Here is a 24,310-nt window from a genome sequence, read left to right on the forward strand (position 1 = left end):
TTAAGTACAGCTGAAACGAAATTCCGTTAATCCCGGTCAATTGGCGACACTAAGGGGTTAATTCGAATAGAATACAACCATGTGACACCTTCTCCATACATCGAGATTTTAAGTTCAAAATTTCCTAATGTTGCCGGTCTCCAAAGCATAGGTGCTGGAAGCTTCTCAAAAATATTCATTTCATCAGGGGACTGAGGCGAAGTATCATATTTATTGCAAAGAAGCTGCGAGGAACTGAAAAGACACATCAAACACGCCCGCTGGCATCAATGTGATCTCCAAGTACACATGCACGCCCGGAAACAAGAAATACTAAGTTACAGAGAAAGAAGGCCCCGGAATGTTTAAAATGCGCGTAGGAAGTTGAAACTAAAGGTATACGTTATCAACATTGAAGCAGTAGTTCGGTCTGATAGCAAACAATGTATAAGAAACCACCAGGCACCCTCGTTCGTATAGTGTTATGTTAAAAGAATTCATACGTTTAATAGGCACCGCGATCTAAAAAGCGGCTGATGTCCTTATCGTTCGCGTTAAAGGTTCTCACACTGTGATTTCATAGATTTCTTTGTGTAAGCCTTCATGAAGTCATTTATCTTCCTGATAAGCTTCAGCCTTTTATATTGGCCAGTGTATTCCACTTTGTCACAAGCACTCTTGTCCATGTCTGCGTCGATGTCGTACACAGCAACGCCGTAGTTTGTGTCGATGAACTCTGCCTTCACGGAGCACAGCTGCACAAGTAAAACAAGGAGAAAACAACACAAGTTTGCTGAAATACCCGTGCTTTAATTACAGCAGTAAGTATTTTTTCCCACTAAGTATTAATAAATTTGTCTGTAGATAACATAGCTACTTCCGTGTAAAAAGAACATGATTTCGTTATTTACCTGAAACTGAAATTCAGTTAATCAATTTCAGTTGAAGAAACCTGGGTACCCATTTTGATCGAATATTACAACTTGCTGACGTTTTATCCATACATCGCGATTTTACGTTTAGTACTTTGTAATGATCCCCCTCTTCAACGCACGCGTTTCACAAGAGCGCCAACAATCTAACATGAATTGAGATTGGACGTGCAATATTTGCGTAACTCGACATGCTAGTGTTACAAAATTGGGATGCAAATAAACTAGTTCGTTAAATGAAAATATTTAATCCACTTAGAAGCATCTTAGAAAGCCTTGACAACTTATCTTGTCAAATACCTTCGCGTTAATTTTCATGACCTGTGATACGTGTGATGGTGCAGCGGTGGCGTAGGGGTAGAACACCCGCCTCGCGTGCAAGAGGTCCGTGGTTCGAATACCGGTGCCGCTAATTTTCCACCGGATTAAAAAAAATCCGCGTGTTGATAAAATTGCATAAGCAGGCCTGGAGTGTGGCCTGATCCCGGTGACCAGAACCGGTAAAGCACTCCCTCACCAGAGCAGGATTGGCCACCCTGGTGCAGTACTTGGCCACAACCTCCTATATGAACAACACAATCAAACCCCGGCCCCTCAGTCCCCAGCAGCTGTGAAGCAACTGACCACGGCGGCGGTCAGACGTGCGACGCAGCAGAGGGTGCTAAGAATCTTTGGCTCCGGACAGGCCGCCATTGGAATATGAACCTGGCAACGTTTAACGCTAGAACGTTATCTAGTGAGGCGAGTCTAGCAGTGCTATTGGAGGAATTAGAGGGCAGTAAATGGGATATAATAGGGCTCAGTGAAGTTAGGAGGCCAAAATAAGCATATACAGTGCTAAAAAGCGGGCACGTCCTGTGCTACCGGGCCTTAGCGGAGAGAAGAGAACTAAGCGTCGGGTCCTGATTCATAAGAATATAGCTGGTAACATACAGGAATTCTATGGCACTAACGAGAGGGTGGCAGGTCTTGCTGTGAAACTTAATAAAAGATACAAAATGAAGATTGTACAGGTCTACGCCCCTACATCCAGTCATGATGACCAGGAAGTCGAAAGCTTCTATGAAGACGTGGAATCGGCGATGGGTAGAGTGAAAACTAAATACACTACACTAATGGGCGACTTTAATGCCAAGGCAGGCAAGAAGCAGGCTGGAGACAAGGCAGTAGGGGAATATGGCATAGGCACTAGAAATATCAGGGGAGAATTATTAGTAGAGTTTGCAGAACAGAATAATATGAGGATAATGAATACCTTCTTCTGAAAGCGGGATAGCCGAAAGTGGACGTGGAGGAGCCAGAACGGCGAGACTAGAAACGAAATAGACTTCATACTCTGCGCTAAACCTGGCATCATAAAAGATGTGGACGTGCTCGGCAAGGTACGCTGAAGTGACCACAGGATGGTAAGAACTCGAATTAGCCTAGACCTGAGAAGGGAACGGAAGAAACTCGTATATAAGAAGCCGATCAATGAGTTAGCGGTAAGAGGGAAAATAGAGGAATTCCAGATCAAGCTACAGAACAGGTATTGGGCTTTAACTCAGGAAGAGGACCTTAGTGTTGAAGCAATGAACGACAGTCTTGTGGGCATCATTAGGGATTGTGCAAAGGAAGTCGGTGGTAACTCCGTTAGGCAGGATACCAGTAAACTATCGCAAGAGACGAAAGATCTGATCAAGAAACGCCAATGTATGAAAGCCTCTAACCCTACAGCTAGAATAGAACTGGCAGAACTTTCGAAGTTAATAAACAAGCGTAAGACAGCTGACATAAGGAAGTATATTATGGATAGAATTGAACATGCAATCAGGAACGGAGGAAGCCTAAAAACAGTGAAGAAGAAACTAGGAATTGGCAAGAATCAGATGTATGCGTTAAGAGACAAAGCCGGCAATATCATTACTAATATGGATGAGAAACTTCACGTGGCTGAGGAGTTCTATAGAGATTTATACAGTACCAGTGGCACCCACGACGATAATGGAAGAGAAAATATTCTAGAGGAATTCGAAATCCCACAGGTAACGCCCGAAGAAGTAAAGAAAGCCTTGGGAGATATGCAAAGGGGGAAGGAAGCTGGGGAAGATCAGGTAACAGCAGACTTGTTGAAGGATGGTGGGGAGAGTGTTCTAGAGAAACTGGCCACCCTGTATACGCAATGCCTCATGACGTCGAGCGTACCGGAATCTTGGAAAAACGCTAACATAACCCTAATCCATAAGAAAGGGGACGCCAAAGACTCGAAAAATTATAGACCGATCAGCTTACTGTCCATTGCCTACAAACTATTTACTAAGGTAATCGCAAATAGAATCAGGAACACCTTAGACTTCTGTCAAGCAAAGGACCAGGCAGGATTCCGTAAAGGTTACTCAACAATAGATCATATTCACACTATCAATCAGGTGATAGAGAAATGTTCGGAATATAACCAAACCCTATATATAGCTTTCATTGATTACGAGAAAGCGTTTGATTCTGTCGAAACCTTAGTAGTCATGGAGGCATTACGGAACGAGGGTGCAGATGAGCCGTATGTAAAACTACTGAAAGATATCTATAGCAGCTCCACAGCCACCATAGTCCCCCATAAGGAAAGCAACGAAATCCCAATAAAGAAAGGCGTCAGGCAGGGAGATACGATCTCTCCAATGCTATTCACAGCGTGTTTACCGGAGGTATTCAGAAACCTGGATTGGGAAGAATTGGGGATAAAAGGTAATGGAGAATACCTTACTAACTTGCGATTCACTGATGATATTGCCTTGCTTAGTAACTCAGGGGACCAATTGCAGTGCATGCTCACTGACCTGGAGAGGCAAAGCAGAAGAGTGAGTCTAAAAATTAATCTGCAGTAAACTAAAGTAATGTTTAACAGTCTCGGAAGAGAACAGCAATTTACAATAGGTAGCGAGCCACTGGAAGTGGTAAGGGAATACATCTACTTAGGGCAGGTAGTGACGGCGGATCCGGATGATGAGACGGAAATAATCAGAAGAATAAGAATGGGCTGGGGAGCATTTGGCAGGCATTCTCAGATCATGAACAGCAGGTTGCCATTATCCCTCAAGGGAAAAGTCTATAATAGCTGTGTCTTACCAGTGTAACCTACAGGGCAGAAACCTGGAGGCTTAGGAAAAGGGTTCTACTCAAATTGAGGACGACGCAACGAGCTATGGAAAGAAGAATGATAGGTGTAATGTTAAGGGATGAGAAAAGAGCAGATTGGGTGAGGGAACAAACGCGAGTTTAAGACATCTTAGTTGAAATCAAGAAAAAGAAGTGGGCATGGGCAGGACATGTAATGAGGAGGGAAGCTAACCGATGGTCATTAAGGGTTACGGACTGGATTCCAAGGGAAGGGAAGCGTAGCAGGGGGCAGCAGAAAGTTAGGTGGGCGGATGGGGTTAAGAAGTTTGCAGGGACAGCATGGCCACAATTAGTACACGACCGGGGTTGTTGGAGAAATATGGGAGAGGCCTTTGCCCTGCAGTGGGCGTAACCAGGCTGATGATGATGATGATGTTGACGATGATGATGATGATGATACGTGTCTGGATAGAGACAGCGACGTTTTGGCTGCGGCATGCTCGTGCTCTCCATAGCCTTAACTGCAATGTCATATCGTCTTGCAACTGTGTTTAACTGCTTTTCATTAACTGTAACCGCGTGCAGAACAGCCATGTATATTGGACTACGAAAGACAACGAACGTGGCCCGCAGTGGTTGCTTAGTGGCTACGGTTTTGTGCTGCTAAGCACGAGTTCGCGGGATCAAATCGCGGCCGTGGCGGCCGCATGTAGATGGGGGTGAAATGCGAAAACACCCGTGTGCTTACATTTAGCCGCATGTCAGAGAACCCCAGGTGGTATCAATTTCTGGAACCCCCACTACGGCGTCCATCATAATCAGAAAGTGTTTTTGGCTCGTAAAACCCCATAATTTTAAAAACAATGTAAGACCCGTTCCTCGCCATGACGATACACTGGACTAGTTCCAGGGCGCCAGTTGTTTTTCTTCAATCGACATCCATCCTGGTAATGCGCGAATTCGCGTGAACGTAAAGCATTGTGAGAAAGCAGCCTTTGTTACCACAGACAAGCGATGCCAGTTCTGCCTTATAACGCCTCTGTCAGCTACGCACGCTTGGTGCAGCGTCTTCTGGTTGGTTTCAAACAGTCCACTGTTGTGTTCTGGCACGCGGTGTAAAGTTAAGATTTCCATATTTACCTTGGGTCTGCATCACATCATGATCCTCGCAACCTCGTCAACTCGAACGGTGCTCACCGTGATCCAGTAATGTTTGCGCTGTCTGTCATTTCAGAATTCATAGTTTTCAGCTGCATGCCCTGCTGCAGTGGACTGTGCTTCTACTTCCGCTGTTTAACCCATAGTGTTACGGATATGTCGCGCTCTGTAACCAACCAGCTAAAGACAACCCTCCTTACACCGCATGCGTGTCTGAACCGTATGCTCATAGGCATGTTTTCCATACCTTTTGTAAGTATAGACACGGCACTGCGAAAAACAAAACACAGACCAAAACGGTACACGTAAACAGGACGCACCTGTGCAACTCGAGTTTCCATAAAAATGGAGGGAAAATGGAAACCTGATTGTGCATTTATCAGTTTTACAACACGCAACTCATGTCAGTGGCCATGCCTGCCAGCTGAAATACCCACGCGGGCAGCATGTAAACAACTAGTGACCGAAATCGCAGTTAGAATGAAGGAGTGGATAGCAACTCTAACGAGAAGTCACGCGAAGTGCAAAAACGGAGCATGTGAATCCTGCCTTCAACAGAACCCAAACAAGGAACAGACCGCGCGTTAACGCCTTCTTCAAAACCTCCGCTGAAGGACGAACTAGGAGGCACAAACCTATTGGGTATATTCAGGCCCATAATATTTTAAACAAATGAAATGTCCCAGGATGCACAGCACATGCACATGCATAGGGTGTCCCACGAAATTTTAGCCACATTTTAAATATTTACAAGTGCCTCGTAGATGGACAGACCCAAGGTACTCTTGATGCGTACTTCCTTACTGCGCCTGTTATAACTCTCGCCTGAAAAGGTAATTGAATATTGGACTTCAGTGCTTTCAATGTCTTTGTTTATGCTGGTCGTGACATGTAACAGTACTTCTAAGAAGCTATATTTTGCATTCCGTCTAATTATCAAATTAGCACTAATTAACAAATTAACTTCTCAAGTATTATAATTGAATGAAAAGTGTCAATGAGAAAATTCTAGAGCAACATGGAAAACTGCCAATACAGCATTCTGTTGGTGGATGTGTGCTGCATAAAAAATATTTTTCCGAGCGCGCAATAAGCCCGCGAATACACTCTAAACTGCCCCACGACTGGCCGCACTAGGCAATTTGCGCGTATTCGCGTGCTTCCCTCATGCTCAGAAAGAAACTTTTATGTAGCACGTATTTAGTAATGGAATGCAATATCGGGAATTTTTCATGTCGTTCTGCAATTTTCTTATTGTTATGCTGTGAAGTACATGCTACCGCAAAGTTTCATTTTGAGCGTGAAAGAAGACGACAATTTACATGGTGCGATCGCTGCAATTTTTGAACGCCAAGCTAAAGAAATCTAGAAAAATCGAGGGACAGACCATCCGTAGAAATCGCGCCGAGTATTTCGCGGTTTGTCTTGGTTATGGGGGTTGTTGTGAAATGTCCTTCTTCGAACAAAACCTGAAAATCGCTATGTGAGTGGATCCGTAGATTGTGTGAGCGGTAAATGTCACCAGCACCGACACGCGAGCAGAAAAGATAAACAGTTTCAGGCCAGATTTGGTTGTATGATTTCTATCCGTTTGTTAACAGGCTACGTTGCTATTAAAGCGACGTTTTTTCACGTTGACTTCGGGTACTGCTAGTTCGTGCTTTTTCGTGTCATTTCGCTGTTTGCATGCGCTGTGCGTTGTAAATATTACGCGGTGTCCCTCACGAGAAGATATGGTTTTCGGATATCATGATTTTGCTAAGGAAACAATTGATAGAATACGCAACTGCAATCAAAACGCTGTGTCGATGACATATCACCGCATCGCATTCGACGTTCCACGTCCTACTCCGCGCGTGACCGTTTAGCTTCAGTCTGTGCATTGGAGCTTTCACCCGCATTCTTTCAGGTTAAGCAGGCTTCTCAGTTGAAATTGTTGTCAGTTCCACTGCGCAACAGTGTTCTTAACGAAGCCCATACAGTGCACGTGCAAACTGTATATTGCAATCAATTTTCTACAAAAGCCTTTTTCACGCTCCAGCTAGGAGTAAACAGCATCGTCAATTTATTCTGAAAGCTTTATTACAGGATAAGCATAACTTACACAGTAATATGTCTTTTTTTCTCATGTATAATTTTTTTCCTCCACAGGAGCCAGTAAAGCTTTAATATTGACACGTGTACTTATATGCAACAGGCGACCACGTTTCGCCGCCTAACAAATGTTATCGCACAGCGCGGGACGCGTCCGCATGTATCCGAAGTTTCTGGAAAGTTATCGATGCTTCTATCCGCTGTGTTGTCGCCGAACCTTGTGTTATCTGATTTCATCGCGTGATTCGAATGTTGTAGAACTTTGTGGAAGGCATGCGGGTCGGAACGATTAGTCTGGAACGTTCGATGACTGCTGTATAAAAGCCGACGCACTTGACCCGCTGATCAGATTTCCGACGATCGCCGACCGTGTTCGCCGCTATCGTTGTGCTATAAGTGTAGTCTGTTTTTGTGGGCACAGGTTCGCCCAATAAAAGCTAGTTTTGTATTCCACCGTATTCTTGCTTTCTTCACCGTCACTACCCCGTGACAATATGCTACAGACTTTGTATCTTTACTGCACCTGTAATAAATGCCACTTAACAAGGTAATTGCACATAGCACTTCAGCGCATTGAATTTCGCTTGTTTATGCTGGTCGTCACATATCACAGTATTTCTGACGAACTAATTGGCCGTAAACAACCCTGCCTTAGCTTGCTTTTCTCTGACTCTACCTTCTGTAAAACGCATTGCACAATGTGGAAAACTATCAAACAGTTTGTGTTTATAAAGTGTAGATAGCATAATTACTGAAAGTAAATTAAAAATGTTCAGTGAAGTCAGCCACTTGCATCTCTTCCTGCGAATGACAGCATCATTTCAAGTGCGGACGGATCTTGCATGTACACAGCTAATGAAGTGTGTAGACGTATCACGAAGCATACGCAATGCTCAAAAAGACAGGAGTAAAGTTCCTGAGCTTTCAACTGCATGTATTACTGCATGAACTCGTAGAACTACATCTTGTCGTTACTGCGTTCATATATAAAGTATCATGGAACCTAAAGTATCATGCAAACGTATGATGTCATTTATATCTTATTCATTTTCTTACACTGTGAGATGCTGCTGCTTACTGATTTATTCCATGATACGATTTAATGTGTGTCCAGACTGCCAAAAAATTTTACTAGCCGAGAAAACGCGGACTGAGGTCCTGTTAATTCCACCCACTCGGACTAACTCGAACTGAGACTCAGACAATAATATACTCAGCCCAGCTTGGTGGCACTCATATTCACAAAAATTCTTCTCAGCCAGGGTCGCACGATATCCGCCTGGCGGCTTGGTCCAAGTTTGAGTGAGCTGACCCTTGAGTGAGTTCAACACACTATTTATACTTTGAATGAAGGGAAAATGAGACATCCACCCGTTCGTAGCAACTATTTATACTTTACTTGATATTCAAGTTTTGACCTAGCTGTGCGGCGCATAAGCAAGCATTGTATGGGAGTCCGTGGTGCATTTATTTTGCAGTTTTTTGTATAATCGCCGTGGATGCTTAGTGGCAATGGTGTTAACTTGCTAAGCAAGCCGTCGCCGAATCAAATGCCTTCCATGGCGGTCCTATTTGCATGGGGGCGAAATGTGAAACCACCGTGCACTTAGATTTAGGCGTATGTTAGAGAACACCAGGTGATCCGAATTTCTGGAGTGGCCTACTACGGCGTGGCTCACAATCAGAAAGTGGTTTTGATACGTAAGCCCCCATAATTAATAATTACTTAAGAAAGTTATTTGTATAGAATGTATTTGATCGTTGCATTAAAGCATCCTGTCATCTCAATTCCAACAAGTGCATTTGATCTGCTTCACATTTTTGCCGATACTGCAGGTTATCTTGGACGTTACTGGGTGTCCATATTTACTGCGTTTCAACACTAAGTTGAAAAGAAAGATGGCTGACATGAATGTATTACGAAAACGCTTACATCACTGCAAGTACGGCAACGAGAACATCATAGAAACATATGTGCGTAATAAGGTGCACACGAATGCTAAATACATATAGAGAGGGTATCACACTGCGCAAGAGTGCGATACCCTCTTTTTCCAATAAAAACCGCAGGTCTGCACTGCGACCAGAGTATAGTCATGCCACTTACCGGGCTCATCGGCTGTAGGATAAACATACGTGGACTGTAACACATACCGGGATTTGGCTGCTACGTACGCTGGCGCAGTGCCCAGTCGCCCACTGGACCACACCAGACAAATCTATTCAGTCTGTACTTTCATTTAGCGCTATTTTATTGTCTAAGCTTGCAAAGGTAAATATTTATTCGAAAGTTCTTCAAGAAGAAAGCTCATATAAGGCCTTAAGAGATATTGGCAATGGTAAAAACGTTCCCCCAGAACAAATGTAGTATGCAGTTGACATTTAACCAGCTTGTCAACCGCGAGAAAAGGCATCAGTCCGCCCTGTTTCGTGCATTTGTTTAGGACAAATGAATCAAGCAGACATAAAATTGTACCAATACAATCCGTTCTGGAATACCGGATTAGATTATCGCATGAGGCCTACTTTGTAGTTTCTCATTTTGGTCGAAAAATGTAGTTTGAAATGGCTCTTATTATCATTACCTAACATTGCTGTAATGCAGGCTACGCATATTACTGGTTTAACAGACTGGGATGTTTGAACAACAGAACAACAACATCTTCTCCAGTTGCATAGCTTTTGGTTACTTTCCTGCTTTACGAATGCCCCTACGAATACAGAATTCTAGCGCTCTATTTTGTTAATAAACAAATACACTCTCAATAACGTGTTTCTTGCTTGCCGTGGGGCCACGCCACCATACTACGCTATGTAGCACATTATTTATGCCTCTTGGTGCATATTCACAGTATATTAGCAGCGCAAGACAAAGGAGGAGAATGTATATAACGCCAATGTCTTTTAGAATGCTATGATGCTACATACACACGTGTATACAGCTCTTAAGATATCTGTCGTGTCGGCTTTTGCTCCTTCGAAATATTCAAAGAGGACCTCTGTATTATATCAGCACACACTGAGATAAAAAGGTGCTTACGCTAGCCCAAAGATTGAAGTTTGGAACAGAAACTTCATTCCACGTTCATTTATCACACAGAGAATTTGTGGCTTCCTTCAGGGACAGACATCAACTTTGAGTTGGTGCTTGCTGCTCGGTTTGGTGAAACAATATGACTAGCAGCAGGCGGCGATTATGTTCATGTAACGGAACACAGCAGACAGCTGTCTGAAAGGAGAGGAAGAGGGAAAAAAAGGGCAGTGTTCGGGCCACCATGTTTGCCTTCATCCGCAACCGCCTGCGCGCGTCATTCAATTCAACATGATAAAGACCTGACAGCCGCCTCATCGGCGTAACACTATCACGCATGTATTCAACAGCATGGGGTGAACCCGGAGCGCAAAGCTCCACCACCGACACCAACCGCCATCATGACCGCGTCACCGGAAGCCTTGGACATACCCAAGTAGACTGGATCATTGTACGATGGGCCCCTGGAAGACTGGTTCTGCTTCTTCGAGCTCCACGCATCTGCTACATCATGGTCAGAACGGGATATGGCCGCCAACGTCAATGGCTACGTCACCGGTGAGCTATTTCGGTTCTACCTCACGCACATCTTTGAAAACAACGAATCGTGGGAGAAAATCAAAGAAGTGCTCAGTCGATTTCAAATATAGGTTGCAGATCCCTCTATTATCCGCCAGCTGGGAACATATAACGTGGGTTGCTGCAGTCATCCACTGTCCCCACTCAGTTATCTTCTTCAGAGCCAACCAAAGTCTCGTGTTAGTAGACCGACGACAACTATCTCTTGTAATGATCCTCCCAAAAAGGTGAAAGAAAATCGTGCGCCTACTATTACTTCACCAGGCACAATGGATAAAGTACATCCCCCGTCCTCTGAGAGATATCGAAGTCGCTTTCCTTCTAAGCCATACCTTCCATCAGGTTTCACTTCCGTGCAGGAATCACCAATATATGCGTTTTCATCCCGTTATCGTACTCTTACCACCGCTAATGAATCGGATGCGTTCACTGCGTCTTCTACGTGCGTACCACCTCCTGGTTTCAAGTCACACGACTCTCCTATGAAACTGATTCCGCTGCACGTGCTTCAGAGAATCGTTTTGTTACAAATAAAACCTCAACTTCTATAGAGGCAGACGTATCCGTAGAAGCACGTAGTGCAATCACATCCACTGTGACATCGTCGAGTAATCAAACACCTGGAACTTCAGGTCGCATAGATGAAATCAATAGAACAAGTCAAATTAAGCCATCTTATTTTCCACCAGGACACCACAAACAAACCACCAACTCCTTAAGTTCACTTCGCGACATAGAGCATATACCTCGATCAGCAGTGAATGAAGAGCTGACATATGGCATTCTAGCTACTTTGCATATCTGGAGTGCTTTCGCGCGCACCAGACGCCAACAAGCTGCTGACATTGCAGAGGATTTGTGGGCACCGGATATCACACATTGCCAACTAACAGAAGTGTCCTCTCAGCACGACGGCACATGGATAGCAGCCTTACATGTGCTTTCTGAAGAACCACACACATGGACCTCACCATTAGACAAGCCACAGCAGGAAGCGTTCTTCCAGCAACTCCAAGAACAGGCTCGGCTAATACAAGGACGAGTCCGATACAGACAATGGCGATGTCTGAAAAGGGCACCGTTGACAGACAAGATGCAATACAAAGGGAGACATATACGCACAAATCAACTCAACTGAAGAAGAACTCAGCAATTATGTCGTTTTCCTACAAATGACCATCGTCAAGAACTTTTACAACGCCACAAATCAAGCCTGATGTGAGAATAGCGACAAGAGCGCAAGCAACGACGAGTATGATAGCTGCAATTTTCCGCCGTACTAAAACAACAAAACCGCCATATCAAAAAGTTCTGCAACGTGCACTCGCTTCAGACAACGCACATTTTCAACCACCACAAGCAAGCCCACTTCATGTCAACCGTAGCTCTCCAGTGACAGCAATCAACCGAAGTCCACCCAATTTTCCACCCAATTCCGCGTGCACTAGCCTAAGTGCTACCATTGTTCCCTCCCCTGCAAGGCACTTCAACCTTACTCAATTGTATCAAGATCTCAACTTGCCGTACGATCAATGTTCATGTGCTTCGGCGCGAGTAGATGTCATACGGAGCGCAACAGCCAGGCCCGTCCCCCAGAGTTATGCTGGACATCACCGGATTGCGATGGTTTATTCTGAGCTTTATTTGTATACATAGTTAAATCAGAACATTGGACCAACTGCACCTATGAACATTTAATTATTTTGTAGTCTCCCATTGCTCCCTCTTGTGTTGCTTGCTGCGCGCTCTCTTTTGGGGCAGGAGGAATGTGTAAGGGATGACAGCAGGCTGGTGTATGAAAGCAGAGAGGAAGACGAGGAATAAAAGGCAGTATTCGAGCCACCATGTTTGTCTCCATCAGTAACCTCCTCCTCACGCCACACAATGTGCACATACTAGTAATGTACACGCAGTGCTTTTATGGGGTGCCGCTAAACACGGGTAGCGCAAGAGTTCACTTTGCTGGCATGACGACTTCGCTGTAGCCGAATTCCGAATACTGCATATGCACTAAAGGTTCTATATGAGCTTGCTTACTGGTCGTCTTGTAAGTTGTAGGTCAAGTAGTACGACACGAACATAGCAGGCACATCAGACAACCCACAGCGCCTAACCACCAGCTGCGAACATCTGTCAACATCCGCCATGTCTTCTCGCAGTGTGTTTCAGGAACCACTGTTTCACACTCCCCTACAAATTTAAACGTGAAAGCGTTTTAAGCTAAAAGCAGGAGCATTATCTGCTCTGAATAAACACAGGTCAATAATATTATAACGCACAAGTTTTTAACACATTTCAGAAATTATGCGGCGTCTGTCACGAAACATGGAACCAAGCAATCCTGGACGTCGCCCCATGCGCATCGTTGACATCGCTATCACGTGAAATGGGTCCTCTGAAGATCACATTGCGACGCGTGCGTGTGACCAAGTTTTTTCGCTCCAGTTGCAGCATCTGAAGTTGGTTTGATGAGTGTGCTTTGGTCAAGCTTGAAACTATGAATGAGAGTTTTGTTTTTGTAATGGCCCCTTGAGTTTGGGGCTCATAGGTCACATAGCTGAACGCTAAAATCACTAGTACACCTTTTACAGTACAAGCAGAATTCGTTTATGCTTAATTGAATTTATACTCCTGAGCCTTACTTATATTTCTAATTACCCTAAGCACTCATGTGATCATAAATCTGGTGCTCTATATTTAAAAAAACAGACCCTGTGGATTAAGGAATGCTTACCTCCGGACCCGTACGCTTGATATTACGAATGTGAGCGATCCAGATACTCTAAGAGCTCCAGCTGTTGAAGTAACGGAAAAGAGATAGCTTCCCCAGAAGCTGCGTTGGCATGCTTTCTACTGATAAGGCAGCGTGGAATTACGTACCTAGGTGCAAGTGCCTTTTTGCCTGTGCCTCATGAGGGCTATTGGCGTGGCCATGCTTTGCGCGTTACTCATAAGAGGTCTACTATAAACCACTTCGTGCATTGCGACGCTGTCTGTGAGAGCGCAAATGCAATTCTTTCTGCTGCTGCTGCGCAACACGATCACTGGTGTGATGACCCTGAAAGGCGTCCTATAGTCATTGTTATTATATATGTGGTTCTACGCATTACCATAGGGTCTCACAATATTGTAGGACGTGTAAAGCGCGTGGTCTCATTGTGTCAATTAAAGCAAACGTCAATTATTTTCTGGTGTCACCATTACCATTCTTCGCTTGGAGAAGCAAAAAGGCTCGACCAGCATGTGCACACTCATGGAGAGCTTTTCGGAGAGCAGGCTAACTTTTAGCGAAGGAGACTGTATTTGGCATGCAAAGGTGGAAAGAGCGGCTGCGCTGGCTCATATTGCGGTAGGCATAACTAAGCCGAACAAAAATATTTGTATCAAGCACGCCTTTTAGTAAAATGCTAGGCACGCGCGAGAAATGAGCCACATATCATAAACTTCTGCCGCGCTTGCTCGAACCCAAGTCGATAAAGAGAAATCAAAATTTCAAAAAATATATGTGTGCTCATTTGCAAGACGTCCGCAATGCATGTGAACGTAAAGCGATGTACAACATCAGTCGCTACTCTTCAAGTTGATTACACGTGACACATAAGAAGGACCCTGGCCTGAGCTTCTACACTACCATCAGGTGATTCCCTGTCGCCCCTTACTTATCCGATGCGACCTCCTTAGTTAAAGCTATAGGAAACTCAATGGCAATATGCAATGCTAAGCCAACCTCTTTTCTAAGATGACATGTGTTACTTCAAACTATATCACTGTCTGCGACTGCAGTGAAAGAGTTGCTGTCGGGCCGCAATGCAAATTTCGGAGAGCTGACGTCACATGTCTGCGATTCTGCAGGTGCGACGGCCAGGGTGGCTTGGTGGCTGCGTTTGTGTGACACGCTATATAAATATGGAAACGTAATTCGAAAGTGTTATGTTATTATTGACCCTTCTTTCAGGGAAGCAAATAATGCGCTTGCTTTCTAAATAAACAAGCACTCTTATGTTTTGTGGTTACTTCGTGGAGCGCAATTAGGCGGGTAATAATATTAGAGTCTGGCAGTGGAGGCGGATCTCCAAGTCGAATTGAAAGGCCCTCCATATCCGAGTCAAGATAAGGCACGCGCTACTCGAACCAAGAGAGAAGGAAGAAGTGAAGAAGCGAAAGGGAATGAAGGTAGGAGAACTTTCAGCGATGATCGACTGAATGCCATCGTATCAGGCATCATGGAGAGTGCAAGGGCGACATGAAAATAGTGCGCTAGTAAAGCGACTGCTATAGTGGCCGTGATTGTAAGAAAGTCAACTCAGCAAGTTTTCAGCACTATGATAAGGCTATGTTACTGCTTGCCTCTCGAAAAAAGAAGTAAAGGTACCGCTAACAAATGCTAACGTTGCTTATTTGCCATTAATGGCGTGAGGCACTGCAAGAACGACAGCACAATTACGAAACCGCTGAATTTGGCGAGCCGACACTGTCAGCGCGCTGACGGAAGCTGAGAGCGCTCACAGGACCGGATACCGGCCGGACATCGCAATTTATCCGAGGCCGTCGGCGAGAGCAATTCTGGGCACTCCAAAACGGGTTTCACCAACCTTAAAGAACCAAGGGAATGAAGTCGTAGCGCTCTTTATCGACCATCCGAAAAGGATGACCTGCTCTGGTACGCTCCGACACCGACATCCGAATGTGCTATAATATTCAGTTCGAACGAACGTAGCGGTCGTTCACGGCTGTTTACAGTTTCGCGGCAATTGTCTTCTGTGCAGTCGCTGTGTCGGTGCATTCAAATGTATAATAGCAAATGTGCAATATACAAATCATATAACAACGCACGCCTACACATTGCAGTTTGGTATTCTTTGGTAGTTACCCTTGGAAATACAGGCTATTAAACGTGCAGCAACCACACGTAGTCCGCAAAGAGTTCAAAGTTTAGTGGTTTCTAAGCAGGAAAAGATGACACTACACAATATCAAACACATAAAACTATTGAATTTACATTTACGCGGAAGTACCCGTTTACAATAAACAAAGTAGAGTGTCTATTCCGAGTAACAGCGTTGAATATTCAACTGAAGAATATTTACTGCTATATGGTCTGAGTTTCGTTTTAGTCAGCTTTAACGAGTACATGCACCTCACAGCTGAGCTAAAGAAAAAGAACTTGTTAATGGCGCGGTTAAGCGACCGGGAACATTATGCATAAAAATAAGCACGAATTTAAGGGAAGTTAATGGTCACGCCTTATTCGTAACGTTATACTTCGGGTGCAATCATTCCATGCCATCTCCCCTTAATAAAGCGTGTGGGTGACGTTGCAGTCCTTTCAACTTCTCCGTACGCGCGATTTAATCATAATAGTTTTGACCGTATCAAGGATACCACATAACTATGACTTATGTATGACGAGTAGTGCCTATGTCACAATAAAACAAATGCGACGGCATCAGAAAGCCATTTCGGTTGGTGGGAGACACCTCGCAAACTCACAGTACGTATGGACAACTGGAAATGCATGCAAAATACGTACTATCGCAACCTGTCAGCACATGAAGCAAACGTTCAAAGACACTTCATTTGCGGCGTAGGATGTCAACAAAATGCATAGACATATGAAGGCAAGATCTGAACGTTTGAACTTTTATTATTACAGCGAAGCTGTATACCTCTACCGTCCAAGAAAACTTGCGTTTCGTTGTTGGCTTGGTGAAAAAAAAAAAAGAACTCCCCATACGTGGGCCCATCGCCATTAAAGGGCCCACATACATAGCTTCGATCCGTCTTCACAGAGTGGAAGGGCACTAAGGAGTTTTTGTTTCGTTTTTTAGCAGCACGAGCATTGAGCGATAATTTTGTTTCTTGCGCAGTATTACTGGCTAACCATGTTAGACGACATGGTAGGAAATTCAAAATAAATCACGTAAACATAAAAAAAACTACCAAGGTACTAAATTTATGGGTTTCATTATGACATCTAGGCATACTAAACGTATGCCGAGATGTTACAATTACAGAAATGTCTGGATAAATTAAAACTATCCAAGAAATAATGAGGCGTCCGCGGATGAAATTCAAAACAAATCAGAAAAGAAAGAGGTGAAACTAGTAGAGTACACAATTCATGGGTTTCATCAGAGACATGACATGAGAGCATAATTTCGTTACAATTTGAGTTATTGAAGCATGTGAAATAATTCGGATTAATTAAACATCACTGGTTACCGCACAACAAAGCACAGGATAACAGACTAGGGAGCCGCCACGTGAGCACAACTTTGGCGAAATTTGTGGTATCCCGGAATTAGAAAGTAGAATTAACGACGTCATCATATAACAAAGTGGCACTATAATTAGGCGGCTAATTATGGGAAAACTGTTGCCCCCGTGCCCGGTTCTTGAGTGCCATTCGCCTGAAGTTAAACTAAAGAAGACCAAGGCTGAGGGGCGAGTGTCACTAAGAGACACCTAAGCCAAATATTACGGTGGCCTAGCATTCCTTTCGCCCTGCGCTCAGGTTGATTCTGATAGTACGTAGATGATTGTACGATCCACGGCTGCTCACAATTAGTTAGAGTCCTGTAGACCTTTCAAACTACGGACGTCCCTTCCGAACAGCCACCATGCGGTAAGAAAACAAACCGCGAAATACCTTTCGGCGAAATCTTGATCGACAAAATTCCACCCTCCTATTTGGATGCGGGAGTCCATTTGTGTTTTGGCGTCCTAAAATCACACCGATCAGTGCGGTGTAGGGAGACCTTGTCCTTCGCACGCAGCACACACTCTGCGACAACTGAAATATCTATTTTAGACGCATGCGATCAACAACGCGTTTTCGACGCGATGACAATCGCAACACGTGACATGGCCTTTAGAGTGCACTGCGGCAGGCTACTGTCAGTGTGTCAGGGTTTACGAAGCAGCGAGCGACGAATGCACCAAACAGGGCTTTCCGACCTCCTTTTGACCGGCCCGCGGCAGGCTGCTGTCTTGCCTATGGTGGCCATCCAATAGGGAGGCCGTTCTTGCTCGCAACGCCTCCACCGCGTCTCCGTCTGAAAGGGGCCCTCTCACGAAAGCTCGAGCTGTTGCTCTTTTTCCTGGGAACCGGTTTCACTGCAGGTAAATAGGCACGCCACCTCGTTCGAGGCAGCGCCGACAAATCAGCGGTCATCGAGAGAAGAATGCACGGCGATTCCGACGGCCATTTCCAGTTAACACGCCACAAGGCGGGCGGAAGCTTTCTCTATTTCTGACAACGAGCGCTTCCGCCAACTTGCGATCCGCGAAATTGCAGCAACTAGATGGATTTATATTTTTAACGCTCCTTCGCTCCTCCACGACTGGTTGTTGAACCTGCGACTTCGCTATGGCAGCTGGCTTTGTAGCAATCAGCCATGCAAGACGAAGTCGCCACCCCAGCTAAGGCTGCTCTGGACGCACCTTTGACCCCTAGACAGCGACATCACGGAGGGTCCTCCTAAGTGCCTCTTCGTTAAAGCGACTACCTTTCTTAGGCGGCTTAGGCCATTTTCGTGTCTGCGGGTCGGCGGTAAACCGGCTTCCGTTCAGGTTGCGTAGGTCATGCGCTCTAGAGCAGGCAATTTGCAGAGAACGTGGTCTTTCAGATGGCGGCGATCGAAGGTCAGAGGCGGTGACGAATGGACAAGTTCCGGGAGCGTTCGTCGCCGTGAGCCTTCGGCTTCCGCCAAATGGCGCCTCGCTCTTTGTGAAGCACGTGTAATTGCGCGACAGCTTTGCAATGCCTGCGATGGTAGCACAATGCAAGAATGCGCAAAGCGTGCTTATAGAGCGGGCTGCTTCTGGCTTGCACTGTTAGTTATGTGTTGTGACTATGCAAGCTATGTGGCCAAGTGCGATGTGGCCATCCAAAAAAAAAAAACGACTGCGGAGTCTGACGTGCCAGAAGCACGATAGCATTACGAGAAACGCCATAGTGAGGGACCTCCAATTAATTTTTACCACCAGGGGTTGCTTAACGAGCACCGAATTCAAGGTACACAGGTATTTTTTCATTTCACCGCCAATGAATGCGGTCGCCGCGGGCGGGATTCGATCCCGTGCCCTCGGGAGAAGCGCAATGCGTTATCCACTACCCCACCAGGACGGCTTTCTGACTATGCAAATCATGGTACTAAGTATTGTGATCAGCCCTATGTGTTATCGATGGAACTCCTTACTCCCGTATGTTACCGGCAAGCGATAGCAAGGTGGTACTTCAAGCACCACTTCTTTAAGCACCAGTCAGAACTCCCTGCAGCTGCAGCTGCGACAGGAGGCACTGAATCTCAGTGACGGCATCTTAGAACGCTGGGAGTCACAAATGAAGAAGGTGAGAAACATGTAGGACGAAATTCATTATTTACGGCAATACTGCTCCATGTATTGCCAGTACGAGCGACACTACTGGGTGGTGGTACCGCGCCACCATACAGTTTTTTACCGCTGTATTCCTTCTTTTTTCTTCCGTTAAAACACATTAACTTTACTGCCATTGAAAATGGTAAGGTTAGCCTCGCAGATTTACCTTGATGAAAAATATGTCCATTCTTTGCATTTTTATAGCCTGCATGTTACTCCATAAAGTCGGTCACAAGCATGTTGCGTTCAGAACTTTCTAATTCTCTGTACTGAGATTTTAGAATTATAATGACAAAGTGAGCAGTTCCAAGTTATCCCTATTGCGACTTATGGCTTTTCCGAGCCAAGGTGCGCCTGCGTTATAGGTTGACATCCGCCACGGAGACCTTGGCGGTAAAAGGAAAATTCTAAATGGTTCATAGGTACATCGTTCTTTTTGTGGACGTAATAGAAGCGAGATTGTTTGGATAACGCATGTTGATTCAGCATAAAATCTTTTTGTCTCAGCCCCTACTGCTATTGAAGTTCACTAACTTCTCTTTCCTAAGTTTATTTTCTCTGCTGTACTGCCCTAGACAATACCACTGACCGCAAATCCAGCCTCCTGACCGAACGCTGGTGTAGATAGCAGACGAAGAAAAGTCCTGTAAATCTTGCACAAGATGCACAAAATTTTTTACCGAAGTGTATATGGCATATTGATTCTTCTTGCAACAGTTTTCCACAATAATAACAAAAGCGACGGAGTGTCTTCTTATTAAGCGTTGTGCGCGCTGTTTCGTAAAGTGTAAAGCTGCTTCAAAGTCCCAATTTTACTTTAGAAATGCCCTGAAATACCATGTCCAGCCATATCACATGCATCAGTTGTTATTATAAGGTTATCACCTGACCGATCATTAGTTCGTTAAGGTTTTTCCGAATTATTCAGCTTCATGAGAAACCACGTGGAAGTAGGGCCACAATCACAAATAGTTCTGGCATAGACAACACGAATAACATTAGGTATTGTAAAAGGCTAAGCAACAGTCTCAGTGCACTCATTTATTATAAGTACGCAACGAACTTACCTTAGCTTTTATACTCTGCTCTGTTTCGACTGTCAGTGCGTGAGTGCTGTTGGAGAAAATGCCGGACTTGTACGCGGGGTCGTACCGGTACTGCCCATGGGCTCCACTGCTGCATACCTTGCAACAATCACAGATCAAAAAATCACACGGTTGGCAACTTGCATATTAAGTTCCACACCTGTTAGCATACAAGATTAAAATATGCGCATGGCGTCGTTTCCAGTCCGTATTAAATATTTTGCAAAAAAGAGAGCTTCATTAAATATGGGCTCTTTCTTTTATGAATGAGTTGATGGTAACTCAATGCATTCATATAATACCAACTGCAGTTGGGAGAGTAATTAACAGTACACTGATATTGAAAAACAGTTCCACGCTACCGCAGGTTCACCTTATGCACGGGCATCCAAGTGGTCTCGCTGCATTGTATCGATGCACATTGATAAGTATTCTAATTACTTTCGGCCACACGCATCTAGATGCCAATTTGTCGAAAATGTAAACCCACTTGAATTACCTGCTTAAACCTATGTTATGACTTGAATGACGCCTACGGCCCTTTAGCTTGTTCGGTAGTTTCCGTACCACCTCGCAACGGTGTGTGTTTTGATATTTCATTAATGTTGCATTAGAAAGGGGGACAGGCAGAGGGGGAGAGGCAGGGCTGCACGTCTTTGCAGTGGCAAGGTAATGGCAATCATAAATAAAAACGGTGATGCACAAGTATGTTTCGGTAACTTAAATCAAAATTTGGTGTCACGTGAGCAATTAGGCGCCTTGTCAAACAAGCGTAGCAGCAGTGTCTCACGTCTCCCACCTTTTCTATTCTGCAGTCTTAGTGCAGAACTTCCATGCATTGTACTTTTTCTTACATTTACATACCTTACGTTTATTTTTGTGTGTTTTCTCCCCGAGATCCTGTGAAGTTTTTTAGGGTTGACAGCACTGCCGCCTCCGCACGTATAGACGCCCCTACTTGTGCTTACGATGACAGCCGTCCCCATCCAGTCAGCCTCCAAGTCACTATCGCCATATGACGAAGAAGACGAATTTCGCGAATATCGTTATCACCTGCACTGGTGATATAATCTCGTGATTTTTGTGTAATGTGCGTTTCCCATGCGTTGGCTGCTCGACTATCGCTCAGCTATGGCAGCTTGCACTGCCGTACCCAGGGATTGTTGTACCCGGACACGTCCCTTTCACCCCGCGAATTGCGGCCTTCCAGGCTTCCCTCACGCCATTCTAACCATCCCAGCTTCGGCAAGAGTGAGCGCGGCCCCTCTAAAATAAAAGTGTCTGGCTGCACATCTGACGGCTTGTATTTGTTCGGGGTCTTCATCCTTGGAAAGAATATGAAATTGGTCACATCTTGCGCGTATTTCCTCAACCTCAATGGACAGAACTGCAACGAAGGAAGGTGCAACTATGTGCCTCTAATAGAAGTTCATCAGAACATGGGGATGTCTGCTCACCGAGCCGCATGCTTTCGCATAATGCGTTTACGACTGTTCAAATTTCTCAAGCCAAGAAATCGTTCAGTTATCGAGAAAAGGAAAGAGGGGCCATTTATGGCAATTTTTTTTAAAGGGGCATAAAAAATTCATGAGCCGTTTCACTCTGTGAAGGTGGGTTACCCCCAAAGCCACTTAGCGCGTGATACAGAGGTGACACATAATTTCCCAGAAAGGTATGATCATATTTATTCTCCTGATCTGTGGTCATCGTGACGATGTAGGTGCGACACACATTCGCGTATCGCCTCTATTATTTAATGTGTCCGTCACGTAAGATAATGAGTGGCTCATACTCCTGGCGCTTAAGCAACCGCTCATACCGCAGCAAACGCAACCTCCCGATTACGACAACGAAAGTGAAATTCTACGCTGGAATGATGTGCGTCAAAGGAGCCAGCTGTGGAAGAAGACGATGACGAACCCGTGAGCAATGTTACAAGCGTGTTCGCACGGCTGCGCGAAGGGGCGGCAACGAGCTAGCTGTGGAAGAAGAAGGCGCTCGAGCCATTGCTGATAATTCTATGCTCAACTGAGCTACTTGTGGATGAAGACAACAATGACGAAGACGGGAGGATTGGCACTAGCCTTACAGGTCCCCGAGCCCACAGAGGTATGTGCCATTGAGCTTGAACCATTTCTGCCCTATTACTGAGATCGGCTCTAACGATTGTGGGGATGTCGTGCATAGCGAAGGACGAATCCCAACATGAAAACGTAACGCTTCTTTATTCGATGAACGATGGCAGCGGACGGGCATACCAACGCTACGTTCGTCACAGTAGCGGATGGTGGAAGGCGGCTTTTCTCAGCCAGGCAGCCTGTTTTTAAAGCCACCGTCGGTGACGCATACCTCGGGTGACATGGCGGTGGCGCTATGGGCACGTTGCAAGTGCTAGGCGGCGCCCTGTCTTTCCGACCCCTAGCGCCATCTGACGAACAGTTGCGCGAATGTGGTAGGATTGCTCACGGCGTCAGCAGCTCGCGCTGCGTGTTTGGCGCCCTGTCAAACGGTAGCGATGGCGCGAAACAGCGTGCCCATATTAATTTTAACCGGGTTTCGGGAATTACAAGATCTTCATAGCTATTTTCGGGAAAAAAATTTAGAGAAAGGAATTCGTCTATTGGAAGTGGGGCACGTCTACGACGTGAGGGAAGTGTTGAACTCGCGCTGATCTGAAGTGACTGCTAGGTTTATTCCGCAAACGAAAAATAATGCACCAGCGAGATGCGTGAAGCTCAGCGTACGTTACTTCGATATCTACGGTGTGGACGCGTGAAATTATAGGCGACATTGATTCTTGAAGATCGGCGGCAGCAGACAAATCCTAGCGAAGAGCTGCGATTGCCGTGCTGGCATCGCGGGGAAGTGCAAGGACTCCGCGGTAGTTTCCCTGTACATACAGAACAGCATATACGAATCCAAAACATCTCATCCAAGAACGTGGGGCGTACGAACGACTCGTAAGACCTACCAGAGGTCCTCTAACGTTGCTCTCCCCCAACACAAAAAGAGGGGATGAACTTACCAGTTGTGTTAGACTACGCTGGGAAAATATTTTCGCCCAAGTTACTGGAAGTTCGATACCTTTATGTTGCGATTTTTTAGTGCGTGCAAAGGAGGTTCCAATAAACAACATCGGCAAATATTTTGGTGATCTCAACTGCCCCTTAGACCATATGCTGGGCGCAGAAGGGTGTATGCCAGCTGCAACCCCTCCTCATAGCTCTCAGCAAGCCCTAGCGCTGTTTGAAAGGAGAGAATTGGGAAAGAGTTCCACAGCTTTACTGCGGTACAGTGTGGGAACAAACTACTTTGTTTGCTGCATATCCCGGTACGCACTGCAGGCAGTGGCGTAGCAATGGGGTGGGGGGGAGGGGGGCGTGGGCCCCGGATGCAAGGGGCTACTGGGGGGGGGGGGGGCTGACATATACGTCTGGAGACACACGGAAATTGTTGATATCCTCGCCTTCCTCGAATAAACCCGCGGGAGGGGGGGGGGGGGGCTGAAGACCTATGGGCCCCAGGTGCCAGACGACCTAGCTACGCCACTGACTGCAGGTGTCCCGTTGCTGCGATCATTGCTGTAAAAGCAAACAATTCAGCGTTATAACGCACTTGGCATAACGCCGGAACATAAAACAGCTTATGCCGTCGGACGAGCGCTATCCAGTGTTGACGCCGTTCTGCTTCATACGGTCGGCTTGGAAACCTGTAAAACTTTGTTCCTCATGAGTTGGTGTACGGGTTGTTGCAGCCCACTACTCTACAGCTCGGTTTGCACTTCGGCATTGCTCAGAAAAGGCAACAGCTACGCGCGAAACAGTGCACATACAGGCTTTCCGAACGCAAGCGGGCCGGTCGTATCCTGCCAGTTCCGCGCTCACCGCCGCGAGGGGCGCCCTAGTAGGCGCGGGAACTACGTTCGCAACCTGCCTATGCTTTATCGACCACGCAATCCAGCGTGCAGCTGTGGTAAG

General features: G+C 45.6%; 1 protein-coding gene across 9 annotated transcripts in view; it reads right to left on the reverse strand.

Annotated features, from left to right (window-relative positions):
• Positions 1 to 411: 411 nt before the first annotated feature.
• The window catches only part of LOC135920017 (uncharacterized), a 278,410-nt gene continuing 254,511 nt past the window's right edge, over positions 412 to 24,310 (reverse strand). For 5 of the 9 annotated variants that reach the window (XM_070536189.1, XM_070536193.1, XM_070536187.1 and 2 more), the window contains 2 exons: positions 20,316 to 20,432; positions 412 to 734 (listed from right to left, as the gene is read on the reverse strand). In XM_070536189.1, coding sequence (XP_070392290.1) covers positions 534 to 734; positions 20,316 to 20,432 — 318 coding nt within the window. In that variant the 3' untranslated portion in view covers positions 412 to 533. Of the gene's footprint in view, positions 735 to 10,364; positions 10,486 to 20,315; positions 20,433 to 24,310 lie in introns of those variants that run through there. The other 4 variants (XM_070536191.1, XM_065454085.2, XM_070536190.1 and 1 more) reach the window with 4 other exon arrangements.

Source organism: Dermacentor albipictus, chromosome 3 (genome assembly GCF_038994185.2).
Source record: "Dermacentor albipictus isolate Rhodes 1998 colony chromosome 3, USDA_Dalb.pri_finalv2, whole genome shotgun sequence".
In the NCBI taxonomy this organism is placed as follows: Eukaryota; Metazoa; Arthropoda; class Arachnida; order Ixodida; family Ixodidae; genus Dermacentor; species Dermacentor albipictus.